This window comes from Anas acuta, chromosome 2, assembly GCF_963932015.1.
Source record: "Anas acuta chromosome 2, bAnaAcu1.1, whole genome shotgun sequence".
Taxonomy (NCBI): Eukaryota; Metazoa; Chordata; class Aves; order Anseriformes; family Anatidae; genus Anas; species Anas acuta.
In genome coordinates this window covers 41,441,366-41,454,398 of record NC_088980.1, presented here as the reverse complement: position 1 = coordinate 41,454,398, position 13,033 = coordinate 41,441,366, and the positions used below count along the sequence as shown (strand labels likewise).

The window sequence follows — 13,033 nt, the reverse complement described above, 5'->3', positions numbered from 1 at the left end:
GGGCACTTCGCAGCACCGCCCTTCGCGGTTGGCCACCGAGCCGTTCCTTGCCAAGAAGGCGGGACGCGATTGGCCGCGGGCTGGGACCGGGGAAGCCTGGCAGCGGCCGGGAGCGTGGGCTTGGCAGGTGAGGGGGGCAGCGGGTTGACCTGATCTCCGTCAGGGCTCGGAGGGGGCCGCTGAGGGGTTAGGGAGGGGAGGATGGCCAGACTCTGAGGGTGCAGGTCATGATCTGGAACAGTCCACAGACTGTTTTCATGTGTAGTAAACTTGCAGATTTCCATATGGGTTCAGTTGATAACACACGTAAGTTGATTAAACACACACGAAGCTCTTCAGACGCTGCCTGTGCGTGCTCACCAGCCGGGGATTCCCTGGGCTGGCGCTGATGCTTCTGGAATGCTCTGCGAGAACAAGGGGTAAGTGCTCCAGAGTTGCCTTCGGTTTCATCTGCTTGGAGAAGTACATCTTGGGAACCTTTTTTTTTTTGTCATCTTTGATCTTCCTCTGACGTCATATGACCGTTACTCGAAACACTTTTCTGTTTTGACGATAACGTGTCGATAACTGCTCTTTTGAGTGATTTTTCGTCTGACCTCACCCAGCTTAGATACATTCCTATCTAGGAACAGCATCAAAAGTCTTACTAAAGCCAAGATATAACGTATCTGTTGCTTCTTTATCCAGCTTAAGCCAGTTCAACTGCTGTATATAATTAGGTAGTGGAACTCGGCCCCTGGAGTGATTAAGAAAGGAGTTCAAGGTCAAACAAGCAGCTAGTTAGCTTACAAAGCTGTTTGTATCTGTTACTTATATCCACTGGTTATTGCTAATAAAGATTATACAGGCCATAACATATCATTTTCTTAAAGCGAGTTTCTAAGCGTTGCGCTGTCGTTTGTGGAGGTAGATCTATCCTCCAATGTGTCTTTGTGTTTTTGTTTATTTTGGGGTTTCTTTTCACCTTCTGAAGCTTTATGTGCTTGTGTCATCTGAGACAGATACTAGACTGGGCCACAGATCAAATCTGTTGCGGTAATTCCTTTGTCTCCTGTTTCTCATCATGTGAGTTCGTTCTGTCAGAGTTCCTGGAACATTTCTTGTCCTATCCTGCACGCCAGCACTATCAGCATGCATCTCTCTTCCTTTGTAATTGAGTTAACGTAAATAATTAAACGTAATTATTACCAGTTAAAATGAATTAATTAATATTGCTCTCATTTCATTGTTTTAAATGGAATTGAATAAGACTCCACACTGTAGAGTTATTTTCCTTAATGTGTTTCTGTTGTTTTTAAAAGTTGCATGATCTCAATCTTTTTCTGGCACTACCTGAATAAAGTGCAAGTGTTGTTTGGTTTGTTCCTTATGCATTACTCATGGGGCCGGCTTAATAGCTGGGGCACAGTTAATAAGACAGTTAATAGCCTGGCTCCATGGAAATTTCTTCTGGCACAAGTAAAGAAGAAACACATGGGTGGGAACTTACTTAGCGATTCAGGAAAGTCAAGTCACTGTGTGAATTGGTAAGGAAATTTTTCATGTCTGTTTTCTCTCAGGTTTATGGCTGGTACAAGGAAAACAAGGGGTTGTTCCTTCGGTAACCCCTCGCCGAGGGCGTGGTGCCAGTACACCCACCTGATTTCAGGACTGACTACCAATGAAAGGATTTTCTGCTCTTCTCTCCACCTTCTGCAGCTGTGCACTCCTGCCCTCTGCCTTGTCAGCAGAGATGTTCATTGGCCACTGTAACAGCTAAATTTGTAGAAAACTAACCATACAAACAGACTTATACAGTTTTCTTCCTGTTTAGTTCTCTAAACTGGCCCAGGTTTGGGGCTGGTAAGCTGAAGAAGTGGAGAGGAGTGGCTGAACTTGGGAGGGGACAGGGGCTGTCATTTTCACTGCAGCTGGCAGTTACGTTGGCTTATATCTGCAGGAAAGTAGAAGGGCACCAACACTTTAAGTCTCACAGACAAGTGCTCTGTTGTGTGTATTTTCCTTGCCCTTGTACTTGGGGACAAGCTATGGGGTGATGAGGGTTAAGACAGAGAAGATATAGTTTGTATATTGGAGGAGAGTGGAGGAATTTCTTGGGGATCCAGATCAATGATTCTCTGTGTGATTACTGGTGATAGGATAAAGGCTTGTGCAATACAACAGGAGCGGATGAGCTGAGCTTGCAGGACACTTCCCTGAGTGCACGAGTTCATATTGTCAGCAGTTGCTTTTTGTGTATTTCTGTGCCTGATGTGAGAATGTATAATTGGGAAAACAGCTCTAATTTTCAGGAGGGAAACAGCAGCTTCTGATAGTTTACCATGCTTGTTTCCATCCTGGTTGTCATCATCTTTGCCTTTATGAGAAACAGGAATAAAAACCAATTGCATTACTCTACACTGCACAAAGAGAAAAGAAGGCTATAAGATTTCAAAGAGATGTCCTGTTAAACACAGGACAAGGAACATCCAGTCTGTTTAGTGAATAGTAAAATAAGCAGAAAGGATATCATACAGTGGTACTGATCCTGTCCAGTAGGTGATACTTAGCCTTGTTTTTTTCTTGGAAGTCAGACCTACTGAATCTGATGCAAATAAACAGAATGCTTGTATGCAGTGGGTCTAATGCGTGGTAGTGGCCCTCACAGGGCCAATCCATTACATCTCTGTTCATCTACTGCAACAAGCTGTACGTCCCACTGCAAGGAAAGCTGGGTGCTGTTGGAATAAGGCATCCAGCTGAAATTCATAAGACCTGGATTCCAACCTCTGCTGAAAATTTCTGTGGTTCTTTCCTAGACTGCATGATGTGTGCATCTCATTTATTTGTCAGATACCTCCTTTTTCTACCCTTGATCCACCTTTTGTAATTAGGTGATAAAACCATTATCTCCTTTGTTGCCTGGACAACACCTTGTAAGATACAACCTCGATGTCAGCCTGTGAGCACTGCTGTAACATCAATAGCCAATCCATGGTGAAAAATAATGGTAAAAATAAGAAGAAAAAGCCTAATAAAAATGAAGTGCAATAGCAAGACAGCTGGTATTATTTACCCTCACCAAAAATGTGTTGGAAAACTAAGGCTTCTGTATATTAGATTTATTACTTACTTGTTAATATCTGAAATTCTAAAGAGTATCTTCATGTAATGCCTAAAGTTTTGTGTTGCAAAAAGGGTAGAGCTGTTTTTTTTTTTTTCCTAGTCATTTCAGTTAGTTCTGTGAGTAGACATTTGTTGCTTAATGCTGCAGTAATATAACCCTGATCTACTTTATTTTTAAGGAAATGAGTTCTTAGTCATGCAATGATGACAATGATACATACAATGCCTCATCAGGACAAAAAGCTGAAGAGCATAGAAAAAGCTACAGACAAAAAGCCTCATGGGATTTCTGTGAGGTATAGTATCTGACGTCTTTGTTTGAACTTCAGCAGGACCCATGTGGAATTTGCACTAGCTGCCAAAGCAGAATGCTTTAATTTGAAATGCAGTATAAACATGACAACTGTTACTCTGGTCACAAAGTTTATTTACACCTTTGTTGATTTAACACATTCTGGAGAAGCTATAAATTCTTCTCCATGTAAAACGAGGACACTAAACACCAGAAAACTTTATTTTCTGTCAGTAGTATTGTTGTTTGCTGACCTTCTTTACTCTTAAGAAATACATTTATGTAGCTATTAACATATATTTATGCTATTTTGTTTTATTCTAGGGATTATTCTGATCTTAAAAGACTTCAGTCCCTCTTAAATGTTCTGTCAAGCAAACAGCAGGTATTTTTCAATAACTATAATTAAACATGCTGAAGAATTGCATAATTATAAATAATAGTGATTATGGTTTGTGGCAGATACTTACGATATTGTGCTCTATTATGATGAAAAGTTACTAAAACCTTGTGTAGTGGATGTGGTGGCCCCCCCCCACCTCTGCCTGCAATATTAGTGCTTCTCTATGGGGCAAATCCTACTCAGAAAGGGTGAAAGAATGAAACTGAGCCAACTCCCATCCTACTCTGCCACAATCTTTATTTAAACAGGAAAAACAATTACTTTATGTCAGTATCTCAAGTGGGTTGTATCCAGCTATTAACACACACAGTCAGTTACCCTCACAGATTTACTCCACACCCTTCCACAATTTCACAAGAAGGAAGGTTAATAGATTTATTAGTTATGACATGCTGAAGAGTAATAAAATACAAAAAATTAAAAAAAAATCAGCATTTTAACCATAAACAATTTGTCTCTGGAGAATAACACTTCAGCTAAAAGTCTTCAGGGCATAAATATCAGCGCTTAAAGCTTCTAGGACATAGTAAAATCTTCACCTCAACTCACAGAATTGAGAAAGATAAGAAACAGAAAATGAGTATATGTTGCAGATTTTCTCAAGCTTTACTATTATAAATTTGAAAAGGCACTATTCCTAATATTTTATGTCTCCACACATGTTTTCCAGCCTTGCTTTGCATCAATGTTCACTTTGTTTTTTTTATCGCATGATGTGTTTTTGTGTGTGTATTTTACAATGGCAGTTATGGATGGAAAGTTGAACAGTGTCTATAGTTCAAGCCAGAACTTGAGAAAAGGTATTTTTTCATGTTAAAATTCTTGTAAAACCGTTAAAACCAACTCTTTGTCTCATGAGTACCCTGCTTCTCTTCCTTAGCTTCCAGCTGTAGGTTTCCAAAATGGTCAATCCAGCATAACAAGATACCTGCAAAATGTCAAAAGCAATGGACAAAACCCTCATGGTCAGTGGCAAGAATCAACTGAAGTTGTTGAGCTGGAAAACTTTAGGTAAAAGAAAAAAACAGTATGATGGTACTGTGTTATATTTCTGAACATCTTTGTGTGTCTTAGACTTGGTGAGGTGTTGAAGGTATTTGTATTTGTATTTAACTGCGTTTCTTGTACTTTCATGTTAACCCGCTGAGATACAAATTATATACTTTTAATTTTCTAAACCTAACTGAATATTTTTGTTTTTGTAAATTTGACACATGCTTCCACTTAGTAGAGTGGACCGTTGAAAATTAATATATCCAATTTAAATAAGATGGTTTCTTTATTTGGAAAGCTTATAATATTCCATTATAGTAGTACCAAGTTATTCAAGAGACAGACTGTTCTTCCATACTTATTAGTGTCTTGAAATCTGAAATTATGTCATTCCCTTGTAAGTGCTCATATGATATTTCTTAACTTTTCTTGCTAGTGTTAAGTTTTGGCTTGTTAAAAGATAATTACCAATTCAGCATTTTTCTTATATTTTTTATTAGTGTGACCTACAAGAATGAGAGAAATTTTAGCAAACATCCCAGACATAAGCTGTTTCAAGAGATCTTTACAGCTTTAGTTAAGAACAGATTTACCTGCAGGTCAGTATATTCAACACATTCATACCTAAGGAGGGATCACTCTTTTTTTGCCTTAATTAGAGAACCAACATGTGTGGATAAGGCCTGGTATATATATGGTTCAACAGTAGACCTCTATGTGGAAATTCTTATCTTCACATTTCTACATAATCTTAGTTTTAATATTTTAAACAGTCATTTTGGGGTTAGCTTTGATTGCTTGGGTGGCTGGGATAGAAGAAGGAAGGACTGGGTATCTTTTACAAAAATTGGATGACTGAATTCTAACATCAGCTATGTTTCCTTTGATCATTTGCCCATATCCGGTATTTGTAATCTATAGTTTCTTTTTCCAAATAGCTTTGTTCTTATTTTATTGATTTTTATTTGTATTTTACAGAAATATTTATGTATTTTCTTATGCTGCTGTCATTTGGTTGAGCAAGAAAAATGTGTAAGACCTTCTAAAAATAGGGGAGTAGAGAAAGATGTTTTCTGGAAAAAAAGTATTTTTTCAGGATTTCTGTTATTATACACCACTGTTGTATGATGTATTTTTCCTTTTTCAATCCAAAGGAGGAATCCTAAAATGTTTAAATGTGCTAATATGTAACAAATTGATTTTGTCTAAGTACCTGAAAACCACCATAAAATTCACAGTTTGCTTAGACACTTCTGCAGATCTAACTAGAGAATTATCTCATCTTTGATTATTTAAATAGCAGGAGATTTTAAGACAAATCAAAAAATCATTTAAATGATTTCTAAATCTGGAACCTGGAACCTCTTTCCTTCTTTCTTTCCTTTTTTTTTTTTTTTTCAAGGGAGCTCTATGTTCTCAGTACCTACCAGTGTCATATCAGAGGCTCAGCTTCATTTGCCAAAAATTTAAGTGTTTAAGAGTAACTTCTTAAGAATAAGAAGACACAAAGAATAACAAGTTCTATTTATACATTATGGCATACCTAGCTCATATTTTAGTTTTTGTTTTTGTTTTCTTTGGTACTCGTTGATGATTATGATGATTCACCAAAACTAGCATCTTGTATTATAAATGTAAGCAGCCAGGTGTAAGGTTAATGAAACAAGCATATATTAATAAATTTGACAGACCCTTAGGATAAGTAATCACCTTACAAAGGTGATTTAGTTGCCTTTATAAATATTTTACTGTGGCTGTGATGGTGTCCTCACTTTGGAACAACTGCTGTTGCATTGTGTCAAGGCCTTAGAAGTTGTCACCCTGACCTACATTACATACTTTTACTTGCACAGCTATGTTGTTTGGGATGCAAATTGAAAAATCACACCCACTTACCAATGTCACTGTGTCAGCCGAAGTCCTGGTTGGAGATAGTTCTGTTGGCAAAAAAAAAAAAAAACAACACCGTGATGAGTACAACTTAAGTTGTTTGGATAAGGAGTGTAACTAAGCAGGCAGAAAAAAAATAATCCTGCTGGCATATGCTGGATATACACTAAGGTCTCTATTAACAGGAATAGGTTCTAAAATGTTAACCAGGCTCAGAGAATTACTGTCACTGAATTACTCTCCCCTCAGAAATGTGACAGATGTGTTGCACAATTAAAGAAACTAACATCTGCCAAGAGTCAACGCTTTTTTAAAGTATAACTTTGTAGAGCCACCATTTAAAGTAAGCTAAAGATAATTTTCTAATTTGGCTTACAAATTCTTGCCTGCCAGTATATGGTTGCTGTTCGGTCTCCATGAAAGTTATGCACTTCTTGAAGTGGCCAAGTATGGAAGCATAATGAAAAACACTATTACTTTGGGCAGAATGTTGGCGTGGAAAGGCTGAGATTTTGCTAGTTTCTACTTATAAAACATTTATTTTTATCAAAATATTTTTAGCCATTGGCATCATTCCCAACTGCAAATGGTAAAAGCGTAAGAGAGCTGCCACGTCACAGACTTCTGTTCCTTGGCAGCTTGCCAAGACACAGATTCTGTCCTCTCAGTTAACAAAAGAAAATCCCCAAAGATATCTGAATTTTTGTTTGTTTGTTTTTCCAAAAAGAAAATGGTGATATATACCTATAACAGACAATGGAAATAGTAATTCCGTTTCTGGTATTTATGCAGGACTGCTGTCCCTGGATGCTTTGTGCTTTCTGCCAAGTCTTGTGCTGGAACTGTGTGTAGGACCATAAAAGAGGAAATTCTATTTGGAAACATACAAACAACAAGAACAACAACAACAACAAAAAATAATCAAAAGACTAATAGTACTCAAATTTTTAAAAACCAAGATCATTTAAAAATAAGTATTTCAAATCTAGGTAGTTTAGCTTCTGAAACACCCATGTGGTTTTATTATATATTTATGTAAATAGAAGTTGTGAGCAGAAGTTTGATGTGTGCTTTTAGTGCTTGTGCCTTTTGGGCCTTGATCCAAGCACTTAAGTTTCTACTGAAGCATGATCAGCTTGTGCTTAGAGATAAGCATGTACTTCCCTGCATCAGTTCAGTGATAGTAAATGTTGGCTGTTAGTGTTCATATAATGAAATCAATTTATTTGAACTTATCTGTTTGAATACAAATGATATAAAAGGTCTATAGCATAGAATTCTACAGTATGGTATATTGTACAGTTGTTGTAGTTCAATAATCTTCTAGTCAATCGATTCCTGAATCCAAATTTTTTGTATAAGTATTTTTGCACTTCTTTATTGTATTTGGTTTATGTATTGGATATTTCTGTTACAGAGAGTGGGTTGATCAAGCTCCATCCATCCATTTTCTTAGAGTATTAATCTGCCTGAGATTATTAATAAGGGATCCACGCTACCAGGTCAGTATATCAAAGTATTGTTTTTTTTCTTGGACAAGAGGATGTATATAACGTCATGCATATGCTTGTGTTGGTGCATGTGTATATAAATGTGTATATTCTTACGGATGCGTACTTAATATATACATGCACCTATATTTCTATATGCAAAGATATAAGTGAGTTGCAAACAGATTTCAATAGATAACTTGCACTGTTACTGGGTAGCTATTTTTTTCTGGTATTTGTTTTTTTGTAGGTTTTGGTGTTGCTAACCCTAATAAAGAACCTATAAATCTCTATAACAGCTGTCTTGGTCATTGCCCAGAGCCCTAGACTGTGTATGTGACTTTACTTCTCTGTATAGATATGTAAAATTTCCATAACGTACTAACTGAAGAAAACCAAAAGCTACCTATTCCCCCTAGCAGCCTACTTTTAAGGATTATGAACAAGCAGATTTTTTTTTTTTTTTTCTTCTGGCTGTTATAGCCATTCTTCATAAGACAGCCTCAGACATCGGTTAAGATATTCGTATTGTTTATTTTATTTTATTTCTTTTTTGCATGTGTTGCAAAGCTTATACTGTTGTTCTAATTTTGGAATCTTTCACATTTCACTTCTGTGTTTTTGCTTATATACTTACTTTAAGTAACTCTAAACTCTGAAACAGCTAAGCATCTCCAAAATGCATTAACTTAGATCACTAGAGTTAAGGTTTCTCAACATTCATAATGAACAGGGCATTTATGTTCGTGTAGTCTCATTGGTAGTGCCTTTTGTATTCTGACTCTATTTTTTTGTCTTTTTATTTTCTTTCTCTTAGGAAATGCTCCACAGCTTGGGTGGGATTGAAAATCTAGCTCAGGTAAAATTCCTTTTAGTACCTGTCCTGGTTTTGGTTGAGATATGGTTGTTTCTCCTTCTAGTAGCTGTTATGGCACTGCATTTTGGATTTAGGAAGACAGTAATGCTGGTAACACACCAATGTTTTAGTTGCTGCAGAGCAGCGCTTACACAGAGTCAAGGGCTTTTTTGCTTCTCGTGCTGCCGTGCCAGCAAGGAAGCTGGGGGTGCCTAATGAGCCGGGAGAGGACAGAACCAGGATAGCCAACCCAAAGTGGCCAAAGGGATGTCCCACACCATGTGGTGTCACGCTGAACAATAAATATAGGTTGGCTGGCAGGAGTAGAGGTTAGGGGCAGCTGCTTGGGGACAAGCTGGGCAGTGGATGTTGAACAATTTCATTGAGCACTACTTGCTTTGTATTTTATTTTATTATTGTAATTACTATCAGCATCATCATGATCATCATCATTTCTATATTTTCCCTTCCTTTCCAGTCCAATTAAACTGCCTTTATCTTCCTTTTTTTGGTCCTAATAAACTGTCTTTATCTTAACCTATGAGCTTTTACCCTTATTCTGAGTCTCTCCATTATCCCATGGGGTGGGGTGGTGGTAAGCAAATGGCTGCATGGTGCTTAGCTGCCTGCCTGGCTAAACCAGAATAGTACCTTTACCCATTATGTTGAATGTCAGTTTATTATGATTAGAATAAAATATATTGTAAAAAAAAAAAAAAAGTATATTCTTGGTTCATGGAAAGAAGTGAATCTATTCCAGTGTTTGCACTTAAATGGTGTTTTTAAAATTATTATTTATTTTTTATTTTTTAAACTAGTACACAGTGCACTTATATCCTTATAGTCTAGCAGCATTTAACAGAAGACTTTCCTTTTGGAAGGCATAAAAAATGCCCCCTAAAGTGGGGAATGGATTAGAAAAGTCAGTACAATTGGTTCAGTCAAAAAAACCACCATAGACTTTTGAAGGAAGATATGTAAAGACACCTTGAATTTTAGCAAATGACTTTTCGAAGGTGAAAGCATAGTGATAGAATGGTTGAACAGGCTGAAAATTGGGGACTACAGTAATTCTGCATTGCAGAACATTATTGTTAACCAATTACTGTATTGTTGTTGCTTTACATTAACACTGCTTTACTCCTGGATTTTTAATACTCATTCTTCAGTGAGTGGAATCTGCCCATTTAACAGTGAATTATGGCGTATCTTGAATACAGCCCTAGAAGTAAGGTCTTTGTATTTAGGGGTGTTCAGTGGATTTTCCTCTTGTGGAATGTTTACACTTTTGAATTCTTGTACTTCCAAGATCTCTTCATCTCTTCTGTACCCTGAGAAGTTTTAACAGCAAAAGAGTCACTTTACAAACTTACTTTTTTTTTTTTTTTTTTTTTTTAATGATACTGCTGCACCACCTACAGGCAACTTGTGTGCATAACACTCTAGATTTATGAACTAAAACTTATTTTTTAATGTACTTTTATTTTTTTAATTCTCCCCACGTATAGTATATGGAAACCGTAGCAAATAGCTATCTTGATTATGGAGAGCAGCAGCATGATATAGACAAATTGGTCAACATGACATGTAAGTAGCCAATAACATAAATTTTGAGTGCACTTATGACATTTGTATGTGAGGCTTAAAAACATTTAAAATACCTGAGAGGGTCAGTAACTAAGGTGTTAGATTCATTATTGGCATCATCACATAATTATAAAGGTAGCTGAAACTGTAGAAAGCAAAACCGTTTTTTCAGGTATTTCTTCTTAAGAATTTAATACCTCTAAATACCTCTATGCTCTGAAGTAACAGGGTAAAATGAGCTAGTCATGGTTCAAAGAACTTATCTGGCGTTTTATTTTATTATCTGTTAAGTAAAATGGAAAATACTGAGTGGTAAAGCTCCAATATGTGCAACTTCCTTTGTTCCATAGACATTCTTCAAAAGATTGCTGCTGTTAAAGATCAAAGAGAATGGGTTATAGCAAGTGGAGCACATAAAGTAAGTGCTTTATAAAATTACTAATCATAACCAATTAGCTACTTAACTAAATGAATTTTCCTTTTCAGATTTGATCTAGTTGGCACTAAGTTCCTTACAATGTCAAGTTTGTAAAGTAAGATAATCTCAGTTCTGTCTTTTATTGTGGTGAATGAGCATCATGAAGATTACTTCTTTTGTGTGACTAACTGGCTCAACGCATAGTTATTGGATGTTTGAGAAAATTAGTTCTTAAATGTTTGAACTAAACTCATTCCTATTAAAAATAGTAGCCATGTTTACACTGTCCGGGACTATGTATCCTATGATATGAATTGAAATGTCTGCTTTGATTTTTCACTTAGGCAACATTGTGTGTCAGTTTTTCTAGAGATTACTCTCAGTGTAAGGATCTACACTTCATGTATTTTATTGCTGACTTGTGGGAAAAATGAGTAACATTAGAAATTGAGATCAGTATACGTAGTGCTTTGTGATTCTATTATGCTGCAGTTGGTAATTAAGATCAGATAGGATTGGATGACATTTTTAGAGGATCTAGACAAATAAGAATTTTACTTTGATATAAATCATTAAGAATATATATATATATATATATGGCCTTAAATTATCTACTGTATGGTTTAAATATAAGCTTAAAATTAAGTTTTTACTTCAAGAGGACTTGGTTTAGAATTCTGAAGTGTTTTACACAGGAACAGTTGTTTACAAAGTTATATTAAAGTGCACAGATATTTTAAAAAATCTTGAGAGATGCATCCGTAAAAAGATGAAACATCCTTGTTCGTCTGAAGACTTGGGTGTATTGTAAGACTTTGAGAGTGTATTTTAGTGTACCTAAAATGTACTTTAAAAGTACCTAAGACTTATAATGTATTCTTTAAGTATTTGGTAACTTTATTTTGAAAATTTATGGCATTTCAATAAATAACTGCTTATATGTTTGAGTCATAAAGGAAAATGAATCATTTATATTCATTTGTCTTGTTTGATGTTTCATTTTCTAGACCTTAGTAAATTTGTTGTCTGCCAGAGACAGTAATGTGCTTTTAGGTGCCCTTCTTGCCCTGATTAGCCTAGCAGAAAGGTAGGTTCAACATAATGTGCTGCTGTTCACAATAAGAATTTTAATGTTATGTCTTTACACATTATGCCTTGTCTTGTTTGTGAGGAATACTTTTTTATTTCTTTTTAAATCAAGTCTTGTTCTGTGGAAGACTAGGAAGTCTGCTTCATTTTACATTGAATGAGTAAAAATGAAAATTTAAAAAGGTTTTACTAGCTACTGATTGGAAACTTTGGTCCTCGCACCACACTTGCTTACTTGCTGCTAGTGTGGAGAGCTTTGCAAGGCTGGAGTCATAGAATCTCTTTCGTAATCCCTGTGCAGAATTCTGTAGTTCTTACTGAATTCTCTGTATGTGAAGGTCTTTTGTGCTGAACTTAATATATGTGTCCCACAATAGCAAGCAAGAATGTTGTTCAGTGTAGTGAATAGTGAATGCATACACCCGAATCCATATATATGTACCCTTTCTTCACAAAATGACTGGTTTAAATGAAAATAAGGTTCTTTTCTTTCCTTTTTTTTTTTTTTAATTATTATTATTTTACTATATATGTGGGTGGGGATGGGGAAAATGAAAAAGGAAGATACGGCATCATTTATTCTTAAAGACTTAATTCCTAATGTCTTCCAGACTTGTTTAACAATTTTATCTTTAAAATGAAAAAGTATAAGGAAAATTTTAAAACTGAAAATTAAAATACAATTTGTTAAAATCAATAAAAAGTTACTTACTAACCTTTCTCTGGATGTTCTCTTTTTCCAAATTTCTTTTATTCCTTTTTTTTTTTTTTTAATTATCAGTATGAATTTGAATTTGAATCTTACGCATACATTTGCAACTTCCATTTAAATTTCTTCACAGAATTAAATGTTTCACATTTTGACTTGGTAAGACAGTATATGGAGCATATTACAAACATTTGCATAAAT

General features: G+C 35.9%; 1 protein-coding gene across 1 annotated transcript in view; it reads left to right on the top strand.

Annotated features, from left to right (window-relative positions):
• Positions 1–164: 164 nt before the first annotated feature.
• Positions 165–13,033, top strand: part of NEK10 (NIMA related kinase 10) — a 101,869-nt gene continuing 89,000 nt past the window's right edge. The window contains exons 1-10 of the mRNA XM_068674428.1: positions 165–419; positions 3,285–3,401; positions 3,722–3,782; positions 4,681–4,811; positions 5,294–5,392; positions 8,101–8,185; positions 8,991–9,032; positions 10,538–10,616; positions 10,967–11,034; positions 12,042–12,121. Coding sequence (XP_068530529.1) covers positions 3,307–3,401; positions 3,722–3,782; positions 4,681–4,811; positions 5,294–5,392; positions 8,101–8,185; positions 8,991–9,032; positions 10,538–10,616; positions 10,967–11,034; positions 12,042–12,121 — 740 coding nt within the window. The 5' untranslated portion in view covers positions 165–419; positions 3,285–3,306. The remainder of the gene's footprint in view (positions 420–3,284; positions 3,402–3,721; positions 3,783–4,680; positions 4,812–5,293; positions 5,393–8,100; positions 8,186–8,990; positions 9,033–10,537; positions 10,617–10,966; positions 11,035–12,041; positions 12,122–13,033) is intronic.